This window comes from Tauraco erythrolophus, chromosome 20 (assembly GCF_009769465.1).
Source record: "Tauraco erythrolophus isolate bTauEry1 chromosome 20, bTauEry1.pri, whole genome shotgun sequence".
Classification (NCBI taxonomy): Eukaryota; Metazoa; Chordata; class Aves; order Musophagiformes; family Musophagidae; genus Tauraco; species Tauraco erythrolophus.
Window position 1 is genome coordinate 3,728,547 of NC_141484.1, and position 24,504 is coordinate 3,753,050.

Sequence of the window (24,504 nt, forward strand, 5' to 3'; positions counted from 1 at the left end):
ATGATCTTGTAATTTAAAATTTTCAAAAGACAACAATGGGGGTTTATTTCTGGACAAGGAACACGGGATTTGGCACTAATTGTACTTAAATTGCGACATTTTAGCTATAAAAAAGTCAAGGAGCCAAATGCTCAGTTGGTGTACGTGCCCAAGCCTCCACTCATTTCCTCCGAGTTGAGATAATTTACACAAACCACGAAACTACACTTGTAATTTTGAATTTTCAACGTAATTGTAACAGCTCCATATTTACAGTGCAGCCAGAGCCAGTGCCCACTGGAGCCATCTGTAAGGCTTAATTTGATTTTAATAAGAGTTCGACTAAAGCCCTAGAAGAGTTTACAATACAGTTTTGGGGGTTTTTAAACAGCTATGACTTCAATAAACAACAGATAATTTGCTCTAAAAACAACAGTTCCCACTCAGGGCTATATACATGACATGTACAGGCTAGACAAGATATTTCGAAATAAATAATCTTTCGGAAAAAAATTAACTCTAAGAAACGCAACAGACTCATGCTAAACACTTCCAAAGTGTCAGAAGACCTCTGCCATACCATCCTCAAACTCCTGGGTGAGAGCACTTAGGAAAATTTAGAACCAAAACCAGCACGGATTTTCATGAAGTTATAGAATTGAAATGGTAAAGTCAGAGAGAAAAATGCTCCTTTATCCCAAACATTTCCAGTGTAGATCGAACGCCAGTGTAAACCAGAATAAAACGTGGCGAGATGCGACCATCTCCCCCTTAACCAATTGACAGATAGCAGTAAATTAACAAGTGATGTTTATTAGTTCAATATTCAAATATGGTGAACAGAATCAAAAGCCTGCTCCATAGAAACGAGTGATTTCGAAACCCCTGAAATTACAGTGCCGACCGGCGACGTGACGTGCATCCCAGCCCTGCCTCTCCCCGGTCACAGTCTCGCACGTCTCCTCGAGGACTCTTCCCAGACTACAACGTTCAGGCACAGATTCTCCTTCTCTCCGAGCAGTGCCAGCCGCTCCGTTGAGGAGAACTGGCACAGCTCCACGGAAATAAAAAGCCTGAGGCCAACTTACGCCGAGCACACGCCCGGCCCTTGCAAACGAATTTCCCGTGGACCTATTTCTGCAGCCGTCAGCTCGGCAAAAAACCCATGGAACAGTAGTTTTGCTTGATTCAAGGCTGCAGAATTTGGCCTGTACTCCTTTTTTGGGTCCTCTTGATTTGATGCCATATGCTGAAGTGCTAAACATAATTTGGCAGAGGCTTTCCCCTCCCCCAGCATCTTTTGTTTGGTATAGACATTAGGAAATAAATTAATGAGTTATGCGTGCTTTTCTTTACAGCAAAAAGAAGGAAAAAGTTTTTCAGATAAGTTTCTGAATCACGAACCAGCAAAGATTTATAATAAAAAATTTATATGCAAACCTCTGCCGTGTACTGAGTTTAAATCAACCCCATTATATAAAGACCCTTGCCTTAAAACATGAAGTCAAATGCAAAAAAAAAAAAAAGAAAAAAACACAAACCAAACAAAAAACAAACCTGATTGTAACCAGAGCAAAAACCTGATTGAATACAGCAGCTGCCACTGCTCATTAGTAAGGTGTTCCATGGACAGCTGTAAAAATCTGAAATCGCCCCCACGCAGCTCTCAAATTTTAATTCCTGCATGCAATAAGTGGAGGAATACTGCAACTACACCCAGCTCAGTCCCTGTAAAATATTTCCCAGATTTAAAGTTATTTTTTCAAGTGTAAAAGGAGGACTACTTTATCTGGAGAAACTATACAAACACCCCTCTCTATCTCCCCAGCTCCAAAAATATGAACAGTGTGCAAGACCAGAAATCTTTATGGACAAAGTTTGTCTTCTGAGTTTTCATTCACACTTGCTTCTTTAATTTTTGAATATCCCATAATTTTTTTTTTTTCAGTTTGTATTCCGAAAGGGCCAGGTTTGTGGCGAACTTAGCAGAACTTGAATAGATCAATAACCTGGTAATCATTCTTATCCCCAAAAGATTTAGATTAATTTGGATACAGCTTTGACAAACATTAAATCTCTTCTTTAATGATGTTCCTCAAACAAAACAGTTAGCAAAATATCTGAATTTCCTTGTATAATGTCACATTTTAATGTAAACATCAAATAATGTACCAAAAGTTTTACTGGAAAAAAAAAAATTAAAGCGGCACAATTCTTTATACCACTGGAGAAGGGGGGAGGAAAAAGCCAGATTACAAACATTTACACATGCATAGTGGAAAAAAAAAATTAAACAAACAAACAAAAAAGTATTTTACTAAATTCACGCATTTTTTTAAAATAGTTATTAAATCTACTAAGCACCAACATACCTAAAAATTTATTTTCAGCTTCATGATTCATTTAAAAAACCTATCAAATTAACTTTTCAAACAAGCTTATATTACTAGCTTGTCCAAAAATAAAATGTAGAGTTTTTTCATTTTTCTTTTTTTTTTCTTTTTTTTTTTTGTGTTTTGGGTTTTTTTTTGTGTTTTTTTCTTTTTAATGTTTTTTTTTTTTTTTTTAAAGTATACCAATACTTTTTATCTGACTGTTTCCAAACAATGGCATAGGTGTCTGCAAAGAATGCCTTTACTTTACCCTACAGTGGATGGAAAATACAATACCACATCATACAGATTCTAAAACTATAAAAGTCTGAGAATGCAGCATCCCTTCACAAAAAAGCTGATAAAACTGAAAGTATTTAGAAGATGCTGCATCTTTATTAAAAAAAAAAAAAAATTAAATGAATTTAAGCAGAAATAACATACATTTTTACATTAACTGGCCATTTCTGGTACAGAAACCCAGCATAGTATGCTAATGTTATTGAATAAATGTAAATGCTACTTACAATCTTCTTAAATACAATTTAGACAAACTTTTTTTTTCCTTTTTTTCTTTTTTTCTTTTTTTTTTTTTCCTTTTTTAAAGTTATACCAGTAACCTCTCAGCTGCTAGTTTAATGCAACATATCATTAACATTACACAAATTAAAAAATAACGTGTGTGTTCTCCTACAGAAAAGCCTCCAAAAAAACCGACCCACATCAAAAAAATGCAAAATAATGGAATATAATTAAAAAAATTAGTTGCAAGTCTAGCAGCAAAGCAATTAAGTAAGGATATATTTACTAATATAAACAAAGGGAATATTTGCAACTACAGGTGAAGCCCCAACTATCTTAGATCTACTGACACAAATAAAAATTAAATTCTCTCTAAAAAAAATAATCTGATTATTTAAAATAGGAGTAAAAGCCATTGCTACCTGATGAACTACCTAGGCTAAGTTCCTGAAACAAAGACAAAGGGTCGCTATTCTTTTTTGTCTGCTCAGGAGGAGGTTTGGGCTTCGGTGGAGCCCGCAGAGCACTTGCGTAGGACATCACAGGCTTGTTCCCACCAGCGTTCTGCTGGCTGTTGCTGTTGGACTCGACGATCTGCTTGTTGGGCATGAGGGGTGGGAACTGGCCAAGATGCTGTAGCACGCTGTAGTTGAAGGAATTGGATAGCTGTATGTTTTCGGCCTTCAGGTGCTCCTCTGGGGGCTTGACCGTCTTCGGTGGAGCTGCGAAAGGAGTAACCAGAGTTCATCTGAGTGAACGGCTCTGCCTTAGGACATCTATTTCTAGCAACCCCAAAGCACAGACTGAAAACTACCCCTCCTGGCAGCCTTCCCCACCACCACCAATTTTCTGTGTTCAGTCCCTCGTGGTCCTAGGAAATTTGATAACTAAGTTATCTAGCCTCATTTCCAACTATTGGATCCTGTATTATCCTCGCCAGGAACGCCGAGAAGACTGCCATGATTGAACACGTCCACCACGCGCGTGCACCTACAGCGTTGGTAACACTGAGCCTGCAGTTCTGCCCAGGTGGGTTTCACAGACGTGCTCAAGGTAAGCTGCTTCCGAGCGGGACCGACTCTGATTTAAACACTTTATCCACTGAGACAGCACAAAGACCATTTCATTCTTCTTGCTTTATAGCTTAATAGGCTAAAATTAAAATTTACAGCACCGTATATAATTCACTTTCAAACAGCAATTCAGAGTCCTGAACGCCAAGCAACTAATCACTGATATTTAAGTCTGAATGCATTCCTGCTAATTGATATGTTCTTGCTGCACATTTAACAATTCCTGTAACTATCAGAAAAAATGGTGCTTTAAACCATAGGTATAAAACTGCTCTGAAGTGAATTTCCTGAATCCTAATGAGGTATCCTACTTTTGTCTGGAGAATTCTGCTCTCTTACACAGCCAGAGAAACTCCGCACTGAAATGCGGGTATGCGTCGTATCTAAAATAGCCCAGGAGTTGGGCAACAGATCTGTTCTGTAATTATGTCAGTCTTTAAATTTTCAAGTTATTTTTCAAGTCCACATATCACCAATGAGTTCAAGTAGAAAAACATAAATATATAGAAAGTTGCTCACTGGAAGGGTCCCCCACAAGCTTTTGTTTTTGATAAAGTACTCAAAAAAAAAAAACCACCCCACACCCAAAAACCCAACGTGTAGAAGAACAAATATGGAAAGAATATAAGCGAAACAGTTTTGCTAGGATTGCTACGATTCCATAAAAAACCCAGAACATAAGCAAAAAAAACTCCCAAAAATAACCAAAACACTCAAGAGGAGACAAGTAATGACAAGCAGGGCCAGAGGTGAAAGTTAAGTGTGGTGGAGGTGGCTAACAGAAGAAAAAATGGGAAATAAACATATCGAATAAGAACTTAAATAATTTTCTTTCTTTCAACAGCAAAAGCAATGCAAATGAAGCTCTCGAATTGCAATTTTGGAAAGTGCCTGCATATAACAACGCTGAGCAATTAGCAGCAATCCTTGCACTCCATAAATCCACACCGATAGAACCAAATCCTTGTGCTGCAGCCATTTCTGACGGACAGGAAATAAAAGCCCTGGCACAGCCTGGTGTCATGATCACTTACTCTCCGGCAACAAATACAGGCACAGGGCTAATTCACAGCATCACATTCTCATGGATTTTTATTTCATGGATAAAAATCAATAGTAACCAGAAACACTGAAGTCACTGCTCATTAACCCTTAGCACTATAAAACATTTGGGCTTTAAATATGATCATCACAGCCAGTGAGCTGTGAATGCAGAAGAGCACAGCAGGCATAAAAACGGAGATTTGTTTGCACGAACTACGAGATACAGGGCAATGCTGCATATGCATTTATTTACGAAGCAGAAACCATGCTAAACTACAACAAAAAATATTTTTGTAGTAAACACAGATACTAGTTAAAACCTGCCCCTTTTTAGGATTTATTATTTGACAGCAAATGTATAGACAAGGTACTTTTTACATACACATATTTTCTCCCAGGATTTTACTCACAAACATGTTCTCAATCTTTACATTAAAGCCAGGAAATGTGGTATCAGCTGATGTCAATGTCATCTTGCTAGGGTTCCTGAGCTCCTCTTAGATAACCACAGAGATGGATACTGCTCTTGATGACACATACTATCACGCATTAAGCTCCTTGATTTTCAGGATTTTTACTATCCTGGTAATTTTAAATTTCACAAACATTAAAAATATGGAGAACAGAAGAATAGCTGCACTGCTCCAACTCTCTACTTTGAGCTTTTTTTTTTTTAATCACTGAAAAGTTAATTTAGTTTCTGCTAAATCAATCAGCACTGCTACTACCACCAGGGAAGCCAGGTTCCTGTGTGATTCTTCGACGGTGAGAGTTTAAACTACATCATTGCTTTGATGAAGTACCAGAATTTACTAGGAAATACACTGAGATTACTAATTCAGACTGTAATATCAACATGAAATATCATTGATTCTGGCAACAAATAACCTATCATGCAAATAAATCCCACCAGATACCTTACTTAGCTCCTTTTAGCAATAACTCAGGTCACTTGAAAAGACTGTAAGAGAACGTGTGGGTTTACTAGAACTTTAGTGAGAAGACTAAGGAGCAGGATTGCTTTTTGTAGGTGAAGAATACTCAACAATATTCTTAAGACGTAGCAAAGTACTGGAATGTTAACAAGATAGCAAATGAAAATAGGATTGCTCTAAGCAAACCTTTACCTACTAAAACAATGAATACATCAAAAATCTTTGCTTAAGTTAGTTTTGGGTTTTGAAGAGATGGAAGAAAACATTTTGTGAAAAAAAAAAAACAAAAACAACCCCAATCCTTTCATTTAGACTCAACGGAGCAGAGAGAGAAGCGGAGAAGCAAAGATCAAGTCTGTACATACCTAACAACTCCCGGGGTGGAACTGCTCTGTTGGCTCCGTTGCATGGAATGTTTGGGTATGGGGCAGATGAGGAGGAGTTTACCCACAACTCAGGTGATGAATAGTTGAAAGATGACTGGTTACTGTGGTCCTGAAGCTCTTTACACTGACCAAGACTGTCTTGAGGAGTGCTTAATTCTTCAGAACAAGCCTGGACTGAACTAGAGGAAATTCTTCTTTGGTACAACGGCCTGCCTGGTCCTCTTGGTTCATACTGAAAAAAGGAAAAAAAAAAAAAGGCTTTTTGCTCCTTTTACTTAACTGCATGTATCGAACCATTTTTCCATCCAATTTTTTCCCCTGCAATGCCTTATGAAAGAAAAAAAAAGGCCTTTGCCTTTAGAAAACAAATCAAATACATTTTAAGTTATATTTTGTATATCGCAGTCACTGATAATGTATTTTAATCACACGTGACAGATGGAGAATTTTAAAGGAAGTGCAAAGAGCGTACATTGAAATTCCTTAATTTTTATCAACCTTTACCTCCTGCACTCCTACGTGGCAGATGTACCATACAGCGAAGAGAAGGACACCCAGCATTTACAAAGGAAGCACAGGAAGGTACAAGAGCAGGAGAAAATGTTCAATTACAATGTAGAGAGGAAAAAAACGGCTTTTCGTTTCCGAAGGACGAATGAGTGACTTGTATACCAGCATTTGGGGAAGGATGATACATTTGTACACTGGATTTTGTGTATATACACACAAACCAAATGCTCTGGAGAAGCGTGTGCCCTCAGAAGAAATAATGCAGAGAATTTTATCTGAAACCACAGAAATTGCTTGCTTCCATAAACCCTGTAGATCATGTAGATGAAAACAGCAGGAGCTCCATTAATTAACCTGGTGGCTTCAAAAGTTCAGATTTAAGGACCCTCAAAACTTTCTCAAGATTCAAAGCAAGCCTGATGTATTACTTTGTTTTAAAAAAATAAACACAGTATTTGCTTCCTTCTGCACAGTACTGACTAACGAGCACAAGTAACAGAAGTAAATCTATACTTGGTAAAGGCAATAATAAACATCCTAATGAAATGTCATAAAAAATTAGCTAAATAAACATCAAATAACTTGCTTGCAATACTCCAATATTGTTATTATATCATCCACAAAAAACAGACAGGGGAAAAAGGAGTGTGTGAATGAAAACTGTAATATCTCATTGTAGCTGCCACACTATTACGCCATATCAAGGGAAGCGCACTTAAGATATCCTGTCACTCTACTCTCTTGAGGATATTCTCTAACAACAAAAAATTAAAACTCTGAAATTACTGGCTGAATCATACCCAAAAAGTATACTTTTTATTGAGTTTAACAGGCAATTTGGGTAAGCCATCAGGAAGTTAAAGTTCTGGACACTTGCAAGTACAGGACCAGACAGAATAACCCAAGTATTCCATTTGATATGTAGGTCAAATCTGTTTTGACTAAATATATGCAAAAGCTTTCAAATAAGTCAATGAAGTTTTATAAATAGTGATTGAGAAAACAGTTTAGTAAGGAAGGATCCCAAAAGTCATACCATCTCCTCTGACACCTGCTTTATACAAGAGATCTCTCTTAAAAATACACCTAAAAGTGCATTTTGATTTCTTTGTATATTCAGTCCTACCTACCAGCTGAACTAGCAGTCTTGGATACATGCAAGTCTCTGTCTTGTACCACTTGTACTGCATTTGGCATTTCTGTCACATATTTTGAAAGGAAGAGGAAATAAGAACTAAAACGAATTTGCACTAATTACATAAAGGCTCATTCTATTTGCCTTCAGATAGCAGGAGCTGTCACAAACCCTGTAGGAATATTTATTAGTTTATTACTGCTGAAAAGCCATTGTCCCTATGTCCCACTGTACTGACTGCATTCACTGTTGTCACAAAGTATTAGATTTTATACAAGGTGGTATGGCTTAATGGACCAAGATACAGAATTTTTAAATGTCTGTAAAACCAAACCTTACTACAGCTCTAGCTGGGCCTGAAGACTCCATTAACCTCTCTGGATCTGTATAAGACAGAAATTTGTAAAATGTACTGGAATTCAATTTTAGTTATTTTGCTCAGGCACATAAACTCAGTATTTTCTATCTTCAGAAGTCAAAAGGCAATTAAAAATGTATTAAGTGGGACAGCGATGAGCTGGGATATCCCCACAGCTTCTGTAAAAGCCTTGACAGGAACACATCACAATAAGCCACTTCACTTCATGTACAAATATCGGATTACACGCAGCCAGTGCAAGATTATCTGAGAATATTAATTTTGACATTCCTGGGAAACAATCTGGCTCCAGCATACTCCATGTCTACATATCATACACTCCCTAGCACTCCCGATTCCAGCAGGGATTAAACAGTCCTGTTCAAAATGTGGCCTGTCCTAGTTGTATGTGCTTGCACCGTCCGCATCCCACAACACACCTCCTTGGAGTCCAGAACACAAAAAGACAGAGAGGGATAAAGCCAGCTCTGGTGTGGCAGGGTTTGTGCTGGACCCAGATTCGTGCAGCACAGCTGGATATCTCTGATTCCCAACACCCTGAGCCCCCAAAATACAGAGGATGGCGTTACACAGAACTGGCTCAGGTCAGGTGAGGTTTATTAAATCAGGTTTTGTACCATGATGAAACAACTGTACTGCTCTGGTCTCAAGTTTGTATGAAAAGTAACTCTAACCATATCCACAGCTTAATACGGAGCCGACTGGCTGGCTGATTCCAGCTGACTTTCCACAGAGTCATTTCATGAGTTTTCACCTGGGGTGTGGTTAAATGGCACTGCAGATAAATGACATGCAGATAATTGAGCAATGATTGCAAAAAAAACTCTGAGTAACACTCAAAAAGCCTAGATCTCCTGTTTAGTAGAGAAAATGTCATACCTGCAGCAATGAGAACCACGAATACACACAAGGTGAACAGCGAAGACGCAGAAAAAATCCTTACCCCACAGAAATTCCCAGTGTGAGCTTTTAATACGTGAGGTATTTTGCATTCGTGCCCTCTTCAAAATATAATTTGATATTAAAAAGACATGACAGTTGCACACACAGACAAAAACGCCTACCTCTTCTAAGCTGTGGAGCGAAGAAGCAGATACTGCTCGAGATGTGAGTGGATGAAATGGCTCCTGACCCACTGCATGCTGATGATTCTGTATCTGTATAAAAGGGTTTTGTTGCGACCTATGGGGCAATGGAGGTATGCCATAGTGAAAGCCCTGCCCCATAAGGTGATTCTGCTGGAGGTTGGCGTAAGTCCACGATCCATCAGGTTGCAGGTATTTCAAGGGAGATGGGGTTATGTGTTCCGATGGCATTGAGAAAGGGGGATTGTATATTTGGGGTAAATGCTGCGGAAATGCTGGGTTACTGGGTATTTCAAGGTCTCTGCTGTTTTCGGTGAAGTTAGGAAAGTGGCCACTGTGGTTAGAGTTGCAGGAAGGAGAAGGGAGTGCTGGTGGGCTTCTGGGCTGAACTTGTCTGTATTGCAACAGTCTTGACTGAGGGGGTGGCATTTCAGCTAAGTCCCGACTTTCACTTTGATCACGGTGTGACAGTTCTCTGAGCAAATCCTGGAATCTGCATTGACAGAATAAACGTATCAAGAAAAAGAAATAATGTTTGGCTGAAATCCCACTCTTTTTGAGGCTGAGAAAACTCAAAGCACAACACACTGAATTTAAATATACTCATCTTTGAGCTTAGTGACCCTAACTTCAAAGGATATGACTGTGAGCAATCAGAAATTAGGCGCAAGAGGATTGACTGGATGAAATACCTACCTGAATCATCTCAAAGTTCTAATAACTCTTGAGATTTCCTTTTCAGTCAGAAGAATCAATTTTTTGTTATCTTTTAAGAGACAACTAAGGTAAGGATTTCCTGCTTCATTATACAAAGTGAAAAACTTCACACAGTTAAAGAAAATGTTAACCCCTTAAAAGGCAAAACTGAGAGCAATCAGGGATTCTCCTCACTTACACAATATACTTCCAAACTTCTTCAAAAGGTCAAAAATATTCAGTTCAGCGCTTCAGAGAGTCAGATAAGAGAGCATTTAGAAGCTTTACCATGGCTTTAACAAACCAGATGGAAAATAAAGCATAGTGGGAGATGACAGTAAACAGAGGCAATTTAAAAATCCAGCCTTTACAATATACATGATTAAAGCTGATGACCACTGGAACCGTTTTTCTGTTTATGTTCAACAGCTTCCTTTCTTGCCCTCTAATGCTCCATCTCAAATATAAGCATTCTTTTTTAATCTGATTTTAAAAGCAAAGGCTTTTTGAAAAGGAAGAAAAGTTTGGGGTTTATTGGAGAGCGGTGTTTAGGGAGGGCTTGTTTTTTTTCTTCTCAAGCACATAAATCTGAGACTGCTAATTCAGTTTGAAGAATTTACAACTTAAATAGGCCTTAACTACACTCAGACACCTCTTTCATACACACAAGGTTGTTACTTTCTATCCGTTCCTTATTCCATAAATACAGCACTGAAAAGCTCCATAAAAGTATTTTTTTCCACTACAGCTTTACTACCCAATATTCTAACAGAATAAAGCATAACACACAATAAAAGCATAGTTGTAAGTCAGCCTGCCAACTACTTTAACCTTCGTAATAACAGCAGCACAAAGCAATACCTTTAAGTATCTTCACTTGACCACAGTGTTACAGATAGGTGCCCACTGCTCAATTTTATACAAGCTCTGATGACTCAGTAAACAAATACCTTGAATATGTTGCCTCTGTTTCATCTTCTGCATTACTGGCAAGTTTCCAGTTTGCCCTAACTTGCTGCTGTTGATGCAATCCAATTGGTTGCTGAGGAAGATGTGGTAGATGAGGATGGTGATGGTGTTGATATGGAATAGTGCCTTGACTGAGATAGGCATTATGTTCATTCCATTGCTGTAACCTGGCTTGTTGTTGCTGCCTTATTGTTTCCAAAGCTACATTTCCATGCATGCGATCTATAAAAATAGTTTTAAAAAAAAAATTTATCTAATACCCTTTTTTAAAGATCTTTATGTTAGAAAAAAAAAAAAAGAATACTTTTTATACAGTATATTCCAGGGCCTATTATATACTAACTGCATTGCAGTGTATAACCTGGTTATTTAAATCATATGGAAAATCATATAAACATGAATCTTCTAATAAAGTGCTGAATATTCAAACATGCCTCAAGCAGCAAATTATGCTCAATGACATTACTTATGGAAACTAACCCAACAATGACCCAATTCAGAGCAATATGCCTGAAAAGGTAAATACCTCCTTCACTTTCACTTCAATGTAGTTATAATTGCACACTCCGAATTTAAATAAAGGAAAGTCACCTACCTAAAGTGTCCCCTAGGGGAATTCCTGATGGATTCTCTTCAATGAAGTTGTTCAAGTGGGTTGGCAGAACAGGGTTGTGCTGTGCAATAGGCCTCAAAGGATTATTGACTTCTTGTAACATAGGTGGGGGATGTTGTTCTGAAATCACAGCATCTACAGCAGGAGAATGTGGTCGGTGGGGAATTGGATTATTAAAAAAAGACTGGCTGGGGCCTGCCTGGTAAGCAGGGGAAAGCTGCGAAGGTTGTGGAGGCTGCTGATTCAAATGATTATGCTGCTGAACTACCTGGCTTTGCTGGGGTGGCATTTGGTTTTGTGGTTCAGGCAAATGATTTTGTTGTTGACTTAAAAGGTTTTGCTGCTGTTGCAGAGGATATGGCTGCCTTGGTATCTGTGACACATGCTGGAAGTGGCGATTGGGAACTGCATACTGTGAGTGGGGTGGGGTGAGATGTAGATTCAGCTGCCTGGGGTTAAGATTATCTTTGCGATGAAATTTAGCATTAGGATAACCGACACTGGAACGTGACTCTGGGCTTCTATTCTGAGAATTTGCTTCTAAGTCAACCTAGAAAAAGAGAATGGAAAAACTTCACATTAAAAAAAAAAACAAACAAAGAAAAAAACATATCAGTAATTAATAAGTTCATTAAAAGATAGGCTATTGAAAAACAAACAATTCAAAAACAAACCCCAAGACGACAAACCTACCTGCTTGGACTCCATAGGTTTCTTCTCAGGTGTTCGAATTTTACTGATTTCAGGTCCAGCAGCATTCTCACTTTTACCTAAGAACATTTAAGAAATTAATTAGTTCGTTTCAATAGAAAAATGATTCTTTCAAGAGGTTTTTCTTCCAGACACAGAAGAATTTAGCCCATTTACAGAATCATAAACATTTAATATAATTTACCCAAACAACACTTTTCCTTTAATCTCTGCACTTTGTCCATTAATCATCACTAAGTCGTTCTTCCACCTTAACTGCAAATAGCATCAGCAGTAGCTACCACTGGACTGCAGAACAGAGACAGACCTATTATACCCTTAACACACACACCCGCCAACTTTGATTACTTCCTCCTCTGAATCTCACAGTATCTTATTCTATTTGTAATGGCAAATCACAGGTTATTTCCAACTCTGTAGATCCCTCGATTCCATTTAAAAAAGAGAAAGAAATAAAAAAAAACAAACACCTTTTCACAATACTCTATATAAAGTACGAACTCCCTCAAAAAAAAAAAAAAAGCTTGCAATGCAATTTCAACAACTAACCATTTCGACTTTGTTCATGTTGCTCCTTGTCTTGATGCTGAAGCTGCTGCTGTTGTCCTATGCTAACTGGTGAATGATGTCCCAGGCCATAAGGTATAGGAGACCCACGCCCATGTGCCTGTAACAGGTTCATATTATATGCCATAGCTGCTTGATGAGTAATGATTCGAGGGTCAACTGCAAACCTACCCTGATACCCCGTCCATGGTACCTACATAATTAAAAAAAAAAATGCACTCTGTTAAGGTACATTAAAGGAAGTAAAGTAATAAGCACACTGATATTATGTCAGTAACAAGCAGTTTTCCATGCATCAGATGACCTGACACACTAACACACCTACAAATGGTGCTGGAAAGGGAGAGAGTAAAGGGCAAAGAGTAAGATTTTGGAGGACTACCTTGGGCAAAAAACTTTGTATCAAAACCCATTCTTGTTTCAAAGGTTTCAAAATTCAGAGAGAAAAGACTGATGGACGAAACTGTATGTTAATAAACCTTGTATTAATCTCTTCTCTAAATAAATAGAAGTGGGTGAAGTTCAAGAAAATAAAAAGCCCTTTCTCCTGGTAGCTGAAAGAGACATTAGGCTGTGTCTCAGGGGGAAACAGAGAGAGAAGCCTCTAACCTGAGGAATTCTTTAAGGTCCTTTTACTACCCAGTGTTGTAATCTTGTAAGACAGAATGAGTGGGCAGCCCATACCTCTGCACCCACAAGACAAGAGACTATCCACTTGCTAAGAATGCCAGGGCCACTCTAAAGTGTCTAAGCTATATGACACATGTATTGCAGAGCATCTTTCGAAATATTTGATGTAAAATCCACCTCCTGAAAGTATGTTAAAAAGTCAGGAATTTTTACAACACCTCAAATTTTATTCCTAAAAGGAATGGAAAAGAAGACATCTCTGGATCAAATTAGTTTAATCTCACCCTGTAGGGAATTTATTAAAAGGAGGAAAACATATGAATAAGAGGACAGTGCAGGGAAAGCAATCATCAACACTCAGGCTGACAAAGCATCCTTCACTGACGACAGCAGACAACCTCCTCATGTTTTTACCCTGGATATGGAAACTGCCTTAAACAAAGCAAAGAGATCATTTTATCTTACATGAACATAAACATGTTTTACTTCAGTCCCTGCTTGTTTTAAGTGTAACAACTTTCGTGCAATTCTTTTTGAAATTAGCATTTGCCCTTGAAACGTGCACTTTGAACTTTAGCTTTAGGCTACTATTGCATCTGTAAAATCTCAAATCATTCCTAACAAGCTTCTTTTCAAAAGCAGCTGTCTCATTAGTACCTCAGTCTTCCCACTTAATTATTTTTTTAAAAAATCCATCCTCAGGGAAGGTGAGCTCAAAATACTTATTTTTAATATATTTCCTTTGATTGGAAATACATAAAAACATATTAACCTTGGAACAATAAGGCAGAACTTTTTAAATTATCTTGGTTTGATATTAATATAATGTGAGCAAGCATGAAAAAGATACAGTTGCTGGCCTTCTCATTGAATTTAAATTTATCCATCAAACACAGATTTCTAGTAAGCTAGGAAAAGGAAAATTCCTTGACCTAGCAAAGAAAACCAATCTACAGCTGCCAGCTGATCTAAGACACACAACCGAAACTAGAGTTTGTACTGCAAGTCCCCAACAGAGCATCCATAACCCGAATTACAGTAGAGGACTTATATAATTATTAAAACCCAAATGAACTGTGTGCCAATGTTTAGCATTACGAATGGAGTCACAGACATCTACGTGTGTGGGTTCCATGTCCTTCGTGTCTTCAGCAGTTGTGTACAACACAAGCATGTCACTCCACAACATCGCTCCTGCAGCCTTTGTTCTTTCCTCCCCATTCTCCTCCTGGAATATGTGACTGTGGAGGTTAAATATAAAGCAGAGACTGCTTCTTTAATTTGTGTAAGTTTTGGTGAGACAGTTTGATTTGTAATGCAAAATTCCAGATATAAACGTTGCCTAAAAGACCTGATCAGGAATCTTCATTGTGTTCTCAAATGTCATTACGGAAAAGGATTGGAGAGGAAACTGGTTTGCTATGAGCTTCTGAAAGGGGCAAACATCCCATTATGCTTATTTTTCTTATCACTTCACTTCAGACACCTTGCACTGCAGACATCCAAAGCTGGTAATTTCAACTGTATGAAGCCAACAAATAGAAACAAGCTCTGTTTGAATCGCCTCTGCCTCTCCAATGATTAAGAACTGGACTAAGCAATTAATTTAGATGCAGGTATCTCAAGTTAGATGAGACACATCTCACTGGTGTGCCTAAACCTAGAGCTGAGAAAATACACCAGACTACATGAACATGAAATTGCTTTTAGGCTGCCTGGAGTTATTTGTAGGAACAACGTTTTTAAGTCCTCATTTTCTGGTAGTCCTCTGCACTGCACAGTCACTCCTAGAGCCAGCTAAGCCCATATATTTGAAGTAAAGTGCTGAATAAATGTTCGCTAACTGATTTTTGCCATTCATTTTTGTACATAAAATAGTTGAGGGGGGAGAGGGGGGAAAAAAACAAACACCAACACAAGAAAATGAATTCTTACAGGCAAAGGCACAGACATGACCATATTTCCTCCATAGACAGCAGGTACATATAGAATACTTGTCCCAGTGTGTGGATCTATCCTTTGAACAGGACTTGGAGATTTCCCCAGATTGGGGTGAGGTCCCAGAGGAGGAGGGGGAGGAGTATATGCTCGGATAGGATTTCCAATTAGAACAGAAGGATTGGGCTGAACTGAAAAGAAAGAAAAAAATATATATACATACAAAAAAAGTAGATATATACACGAAAAGAACGTGAAGATGACCTATTGCTTTCTTTTTTCATCTTAATAGCATCTATCTTTATAGAGTGTGCGTGAAACTCTCTAACAGGTCTGATACACCAAAAAGAAACATTAATCAAATCCTGTATCCCATTTCAAAAATTTGAAGAGGCAGAAAATACAATTTGAGATATAGAGAAACAGGTAGCTGGTAAATGCATTAATGAAACAATGTCCCAAACCCATTAAACATGCTGACAGTCAGAGTAGCTGTAAAACACTGCACCAAAAACTAGAATCATCCTCCTTTCTTTAGCAAGGAAGACAAGCTTTAAATTAACACTTTTTCAAATTAATAACAAAATTATTAAGCTGTTGCATGCTACCTTGCAAAAGTATGATCAGTAGTATCTGGATATATGCCAGCACAACATTGAACATGACAGCATGTTCCAAGTACATCATAAAACAGTGCATGCAACATAATGTCCTAACTCAAAGTGCAAATACTCTGGTACAGTATTTTATATTATGAATTTCAACCATGGCCATGTTTGAGAGGTAAACAAGAACACTAAAGTCACTGCACACAATACCTATAAAGGGATAGCCTCAGAAAAACCTACTGTCAACAGTCTATAATCTATTTCCCAAACGCACACAATAAGTAAATGGCTTTCAAACAGAGAAGGGACCAGATAACTCGATTTATGTCAAATTACTACCAACTTCGCTGAAGCCCAATCAGCGTGAGCTCAGAAGAATTCCTTCAGTAACCGCAGAGGTACTTACCAATTCCATCAGGTGGGAAATGATCATTCTGGTTGTGATGATGGACCTTGCCCTTTAAAGGGAAAACCAATAATAAGTAATGCTTCGCGTTCTTATCTAAAGCACAGCTTTTTATTTCAAGCGAACATTATAATTGAATACAAAATAGAGCCTGAAAGAAGCTAGCCCAACATTTTATTCTTACACATTCAACTGTCCAGTTCCATCACATGACTACCAATTCAGGAAGTTGGACATGAAATACCACTAATCCAACTGACTCGTGGGGCCTTACCAGTCCCTCTGGGGATATTCTCTCCCGAGGCCTGGTTTCAGATGCAAAGAGAGCTACAGCAAGCTACTCTGTGTTTCCTTTCTCAACATTTTACTTCCCGCTGTCTCACCCCTTTTGGGAGCAGCACCCAGTACTAAAGAAACCCGCAGTATTCCTCTTCCACGGCAGCTCTTAGTGGAAGCATGATCCATTTTCTTCTCCAGGTTTCAACTCATGAACCTTGGAGACGAAGTAGCTGCCACCAGTTTTACTCAATTTCTCACCCAGCCTCACTAGCATTGCCTCCCTACCCCACTTCATGCATCTGCTTCTGGACTTTGGACCCTCAGTGGCTGCTCTCCAAAAAGTACTTTATAGTAGAGTCAAGAACCAGAGTACTCTGGGGAAATAGTTTTCCCTTGGTGAATTGTACATTAGAAAAGGAGGTTAACAGAACAGAGTTATCCCTCCTACAAGCTCATGAGTTTACAGCATCAACTCATTAGTTAATATTCATAAACTGTGAGCACATATTTAAATGCCAGTATGCTCTTAAGTCTTTTGCAGGATAGGAATATCTTACTTAATCTGGACCTAAGTACATTCACAAATTTAAAATAAATCTAAAAACCCTTTGATGCTGCAAAACTTTTCTTGCCCAGGAGATAAGTCTAGGCACTCTTCCAGCAGTCTGAGCCAATTAGTCAGGGTACAAAGACAGGTTGTTTGACAACGTTGACTCATGCATAAACAAGATTAAAGAACTGGTCTCTTAATTTTCCTTTCGTTTTAAAAATGAATTATTGAAAAATAAAATAATAATTGCTTTTCATTGCAGTACTTTAACAAAAGAAACCTGTTTATTCACTAAAGAGAGCAAGATTTGATCTAAAAATGTAGAGGAGCTACCTGACAATCACTCATGGTTAGCACAAAGCATTTCTGTATCTGTTATGCTGTCAGTTATCATCAAGCTGTTTCTGTAGAAGTCTAACGAATCTCTGTTCTACCTACCATACTCGTATTTTATAGGTGCCATATTTTTAAAACTGAAATAGCAAATAATTACATAAATTCGTATGAATAGCTGTCGTGTCGAACAGGAGCTTCAGCATGTAATGGTATCAGATTGATGAATGCAAGTCAACTGGGGTCATTTGTAAGTTGAGGAAGGGAGATGTGGGCTTACTTTTGTCTGTTTCTTTTAATAATTTTGATGGCTTAATGACTTTATAATAGTCTATTAGTGACTTAACTGTTATTGTTTCTCAAAGATTTCCAGATCAAGGTTCATTTCGCTATCCACCTACAGAACCCAAACTACACGTTGACTGATGGCGACTGAGAGCACTGGAGCACAGGTACACTCAGTTTCCTTTAAAAACTTGCTCCACCTTCAGAGTATAAAAATCCACATTATATAAAGGCACTTAGAGGAAACTCAGACCAAAATTCAGGTGACTTCAGGTAGTTGACAGCCTGATCTCTCCTAGGATCCCCCTTTAGTCAACAGACAGGAGAAGAGAGCATTCTCCAGAGACTTAATCAGGCTTGTGGTCCTCACTGACTGTATAAAATAATCGGGATGCATCATGTCCTAGATAAGTACCTGAATCCAGGCCGAAAAGCTGGAGCGCAGGCAGAAAGCGGGAGGCAGGCAGTTGTAACATTCAGAGCCTAATTTACTGCGCGCTAACCACCCTGCGGGAAGCTCCGAGTTCTGAAAACTTTCTGTTTCCACATCATCACCTTCCACAAAGCCTGTGCCTATCCCACTCTGCTGCTCCTGCCGCACTTCCACCATCCCCAGCCAAGCCACACCAACGCAGGGGAAGGCAGGTGCCCTCTCAGATCAGGCTGCCACGAAGCACAGCAGCCCACCGCTGGCCAGTGCCAGATTAGCTGTTTGCGTCTCAGAGAGACAGGACAAACTTCTTTCTTCTTTAAAAAAGAAACAGCAAAGAGGTCCTTAATGTCCTTAAGTAAATCCAAGAGCAATTCCGCTGAATAAGGTGAAACTTCACAAAACTGGTTTTCACCACGTGGGAAAAACAAGCCCTGAACTGCACGATGTCCACAAACTCACCACAGAACACGGTACCAGAGGCTGTTCTCATTTTTTCACTACAAAATACACCAACAGTAGGTTTCACCTTTCATCTTTTAATGTTAAATATTGTACTTAGGAGGTTTATAAGCAAAGCTAACCATCTGCGTTTAAAACTCGAGCAAAGGGGAATGTATCACCAGTCACAGCCATTCTCTGTATTACCTGCTTGCTTGACTTCTGCCACTGCACATGCTAGCTGCCAATCGCATTCAGAGGGAAGAGATTTTATTATAATTATTATGGAGTTGGTTAAAACACTTGAGATCTACAGCTGAAAATACAGTGCTGGCAGTTTAAAAGTGTCTCCTCTGATTTCTACAGTACAAGTGCTTAGTTTACTAACAAACTGAAAGAAAAATAAAACAGAAAAGTCTATTCATAAGACACTCACTCACTTCTCCCAACCCCCTTCTATTTTTTTTTTTTTTAATGTACTATACCTGCATTTTCAAGCACTTTTCTTTCACTTTAGGAAACAAAAAATATTAACAGTGATGTTCTATTATTAAAGAAAATGCTTTCAAAGCTGAAGCACTTACAACAAATGAGAGTGCAGCAATGACTTTCTAAATACAATAAATTTTAAATTTATGGTTTTCTGTAAATCTAGTGTTTTGACACATGTCTAGATGCTTTAGAAATCTGGTGTTTGTTTCAGAAAGTAATGCAGCTTGATGAAGAAACCAAATGTTCTCACTTACAAACTCTCTTTTGGGAAGGACTGCCAAAGGGAAGGCTTTCCTTTTTGCACTGTTAAAGTTAAAAAACCTGTTGTATAAATTTCATTTAAATCATACAGCCTGCAACAAAAATGCAAAGCTACGGAAAATACATATGTTTATTCCTACTTGTACAATAGAATTCATCACAAAGCTGACAATCTGCATTTTAGCTGCATTTCTAAACACAATTTAATTAAATTATAACTCAAATGATAATGAAAAACTACAAAGAACTATTAAAATACAATTAATTACTGAGATATCACCTCTCAAAAAGCTCCAAAATTTAGTGCTTTTCTTTATCATGCTAAGGAAGCTGTGTATTTTCATCACTTCTTTACCTGCTTTTAGAAAAACAGCTGATAAAATTACCACTGAGAGGTGATTTTGTCTCTCTGCCCTCTTGATGCTAATGAACTCTGGCCTTCAGAAGGCCATTACCAGTGATCTAATCTAGGCTATTTTTAATTAAATCAAACAATTACCTTACACAAGTCCCTGAATTTTAAATGTGATTTTTAAATCAAACCAAACCACTTTCAGGGATTATTTTGTTGTTTCTGTATCCTCCCTGCCACTGTCTGGATCGACCCGTTGCTTCGCAGGGTACAGTCAGGGCACAAGCTGCTTGGGATAAGGATTAACTCCAGTTCAGAGGGTTTCATGTGGCTCATCTAAACGCTGAGGCCAAGATCCACAGTTGAAGTTTGTCAGGGTCGTTGCGACACAGACAATGAACACGTCAGAGTGACCCAAGCTTGAGTAAGGAAACAAGGCTTGGACAACCCCAAGCTACGTTGCTAAATATGGTCCGATAGAACAAGCCTAGAGCTTTCACCCGAAAACGCTGAGGATCCCTCTGCAATCTGCATTCGTTTCTGACTGCATTAATGCCGTTTTAAAACAACAGCTTGTTCCCAAAATCTTTTATCTCATTTCTCAGAAGGCATTTCTACATTCATTTTCACTTTCTGACAAAACCCATCATGAGTAAAAGTTTACCTTTGGTGGTGACTGCTGCTGTTTGGTGGTATTCGCTGAATGTTGGTGCCGAAGAGCTCGGGGGATAAACTCAGGAGCCAGAGGGTTCAACACATAAGTTTTCTTTAACTCCAAAGCTTCCAACTGAGCTTTGATCTGTTCAAATGTGATACCGTGGAGACTTTCATTCTCATGACACAGGGCAATAAACCTTTCCCAAAATTTCCTATGGAAACAATTTTTAGAAACAATAAAAAGGAGTAAGACTCAATGGCTGTTGTTAAAATTAAAAACAGACTTAATATAACTGTGTAGTATTTTTATTTTTCCTGTATGCTTATTTTACACACCAAGCCATTCATCCTGCAACCTGATCCATGCATCTGAACCCCACAGCATAATGCAAAGCTGCCCTGTCATTTAAAGTGGACATATGGGGGTCTGTCCATGCATATCAGATCACAGCGCTGGGCGCATATCACGTCTAATGGTAATGTCATGGACAGGTCTAACTTGGATTTTTTTCCTAGAAGACTAAACACAGCAAACACAATGCTTAAAATTCTGGAAAGCGTGTGATTGATGGAATTTATTAAAGCTCAAAGAGTCACAGGGATTACATAGACTCTCAGTCCCAGAAGATGCCAAAAACATTCTATGAATTTAGGCAGATCATTCAACTGAAGTGTCACAAATACGAAAGCTGAGATACGCCCTCAAAACTCCTCTTGGGAAACACTTCAGAGTCATGTGAAGATTAACATGTCCAGAGTACCTAGATGGTCTTTGAGATCCTCTGGTGGAAACCAAATATAACCATATATTTTATTGCACGTCAGATATTTCTATAATATATAGAAGAAATTTCAAGCCACAAAGACAACCATCAGATGACACATGACTTTATGAAGATTCTGTATCCAAGTCTTTGGAGGGTGGAGGGGTTATTTGAACCATGTAACAAAAGAACTTTTCTACCTGTCTTCTGCTTTCTCATTACATGTCTTTCTATTGCTTATTTAAAAAGTCTTTGTATTTTTAACATCCACAGCAGGATCTATAAAAAAAGTTTACACTTACAATTATTCTATTATTTTTTTTAACCTCAAAAGGAACTTTTTGGGTGAAGTTACTTAAGCTCAAAAGATATTTAAATAAGATCTGAATATGTCACTTTAAAAAAAAACAAACGACAAAACTGATTGAGCTGTCCTCTTTCAAAAAAATCAAGAGTAACGAAAGTTATTGAAAAAGAGGATTAAAAAGACAATTATCTTAAAGGTTTGCTTGACTACAACTCATTCTAGTTCACCCTTCAGCAACAAGGTCCGGCCTGTAAGCAAGCACTGTTATTTCAGAATTGTCTCCCCAAACAAAAGATTGCTGTACACTAATTTTAACAGCAGTGTCACATCTGGCTGAGTAGCTGCCCTTTGTGGAAAAGAACAAATTAATTTCTTGCAAGAATATTATGATGTTACTGACGTATTTAAGAATTCAAAATAATTTCCCCTGAAAATCCATCTTCTGTTGTGATTTTACACGGGGAAGAAATGCTCTTTTAAAATTCGGGATGCAAGATGGCCCTTTTTCTGCATTTTGCTGTAAGGCAAATATATTTTGCAAGGTTTTAAGTGAGAATTAAAAACCAAAATGAAATACTTCACTGGGATGCTTTAATGATGGAACTCCCTCTGATTAATCAGTTCAGTCACCAAACCTACTGCCAAGCACCACAAATCCACTGAGACCCATCCACTTTTGCTTAAAAATGCCCCAAGCAGTCTCTCTACACATGGAACACTTGTACTGGAGTGTAAGAACAGAAAATAAAATACTGCTGTCTCTGTCTTACAGTGTGCTCTGCAGTTTAAAGGGAGTGTCTGCCAAAACAGCCCTGTCTAGTCCGATTGCAACACACAGAAATGTAATGATTACCCTGGGCATACTTCACAAAGCTCTCTACAACTAGCATTGCAGAGTCTTGACTCATTTTGACAGGTATTAGAATATTTATAAAATTCAAGAACTCTCTAAACTTTTTTGAGGTCTGTTTTTCCTAACGAAATGTCACTTCTTTCAGACTTCTATACTCCTGTTGTACTAAAAAAGAACCATCTTTCTAGCAGCATGCCCGAGCCCCTCCAGCACTGTTCTCAAAGAGTGAGCGTTCAATTATTCAGTGAAACAAGACAATAGTGTATTAAAGGGAAAGCTTGAGATACATCTTAATAAAGCTCCAGTGCTTCTTGTTTCTTAATTACCTTTTTGTTTTATAATTTTGCACAGCTATATATATAAAAAAACAGCTGCCGATCTTCAAAAGGCAAACTCAATTCCTAACTGCTAAGACTGTATCTTACATACTGTGTTGACAGCCTATATTTTTATTTTAGTTTTTGCATACCCTATTTCAGATGTTTTGAAGGAGTCATACTTGGAGAAACTGCTGGAGCCCCCGTATTTGAAAACTGAGTCTCGTTTGGGTCTTGGATTTAAAACCTCAACACTCAGGCTTACGTGAAAACTCAGATTATCTTCCCCACTGGGATTTAGAGAGAATGAGGGACATGGTCATTCTGCAACAAAAGGTGTATTTAGACAGATGGTCAGGGAACCAATAACGGTCCTACATGCTAGCTAGACTAACTAGGGACTAACTCACTGACATAGGTAACACTGCACATCCTGAATCCCAATGTAGGGAAGCGAAGCAAAACTGAGAGTAATTTCTGAACAAGCAGTAAGAGAAGTCTCAGGCAGCACAGCATGGCAACCTCTACAGCTAAGTCGTGTATCTCTGCAGCGTAAGTGGATGATCTAGCGGCTGCACCAGCAGGCTGTAACAGACACTCATCGTTTGTGGACTGAGTGCTCAGGAGGCACAGAGTGCTTTCTCATCAGCTTGTTACATAAACCAGATCATGTCTAAAAAAACAAGCAGGTACTGGGAAAAGTGAAATAAATCCACAATCGTTATTTCTCTTTTAGTAAGATGTTGTAGCAGTTTAGAGCAGATCACTGTATTACTGCATGGATACTCTTGATGCGTCCCCAGCAGGTAAGTGGTTAAATTCAGGTCATATTTCATCAATGCAGTAAACAAAGGTTTGGTTTCTATTTGGGTGTTTCAATTCTAATCTTTGAAAACCACATCCATTTTCGATACAGTAGAAGAATACGGCTCAGGGTAGAATAGAACGTAGATATAACAATTGACTAATACGTATTTTTAGCTGTATTATAATAATTTAGTCAGTGCAGTGCTTCCTCTCTTCGAGAAATAAGCCTCAGAGTTTATCTCTGATCATCTCAACATTTCTGCTCTTCCATCAAAACAGAAACCTTTGAAGAACAAGAAGTTGGTATCCTTAACATCAGTGTTCACATCTCTCAGCATGTTTCATATTTCTTCATTTAGGTCTATAAAAAGTAAATTCACTCAAATCTTAACAAGTTTTTTCCTAGTGTCATGAAGACATATAAAAACATAAATACTGGTTTTCTAGTCTTCTACCTTCATATGACTGCTGTAATATTTAACTTTAAAACGCTACATTACATCACAATCTTTAACTCCAAATTATATATTACTTTTATTTATATATAAAAATTGTAACAGGTATACAAAAAAAAAACCCACTAGAAAATAAAATTAACTATCTTCAACTGTTACTGTCAAGAAAAAATTAGAGTAACTATAAATACATAAAAAGACAGTTTATCAATGACCAGGTGCTCAGTATCTCACTTTTTCTCTGCAGGTTGTTACACGTGGTGACACTGTGACTCTGGATAAGAACGTAAAATCAGAGAAAAGAAAAAACAAAACAAAACAAAACAACATCCAACACACCTACAACAAAAAAAGCCAGACTTG

At 38.1% G+C, this 24,504-nt stretch overlaps 1 protein-coding gene across 4 annotated transcripts in view; it reads right to left on the reverse strand.

Annotated features, from left to right (window-relative positions):
- Window positions 1–2,416: 2,416 nt before the first annotated feature.
- HELZ (helicase with zinc finger) overlaps window positions 2,417–24,504 on the reverse strand; it is an 88,243-nt gene continuing 66,155 nt past the window's right edge. For 3 of the 4 annotated variants that reach the window (XM_086623896.1, XM_086623894.1, XM_086623892.1), the window contains 10 exons: window positions 20,646–20,850; window positions 16,559–16,610; window positions 15,542–15,735; window positions 12,959–13,169; window positions 12,392–12,468; window positions 11,681–12,248; window positions 11,067–11,307; window positions 9,400–9,913; window positions 6,291–6,543; window positions 2,417–3,595 (listed from right to left, as the gene is read on the reverse strand). In XM_086623896.1, coding sequence (XP_086480022.1) covers window positions 3,264–3,595; window positions 6,291–6,543; window positions 9,400–9,913; window positions 11,067–11,307; window positions 11,681–12,248; window positions 12,392–12,468; window positions 12,959–13,169; window positions 15,542–15,735; window positions 16,559–16,610; window positions 20,646–20,850 — 2,647 coding nt within the window. In that variant the 3' untranslated portion in view covers window positions 2,417–3,263. The remainder of the gene's footprint in view (window positions 3,596–6,290; window positions 6,544–9,399; window positions 9,914–11,066; window positions 11,308–11,680; window positions 12,249–12,391; window positions 12,469–12,958; window positions 13,170–15,541; window positions 15,736–16,558; window positions 16,611–20,645; window positions 20,851–24,504) is intronic. The other variant, XM_086623895.1, reaches the window with a different exon arrangement.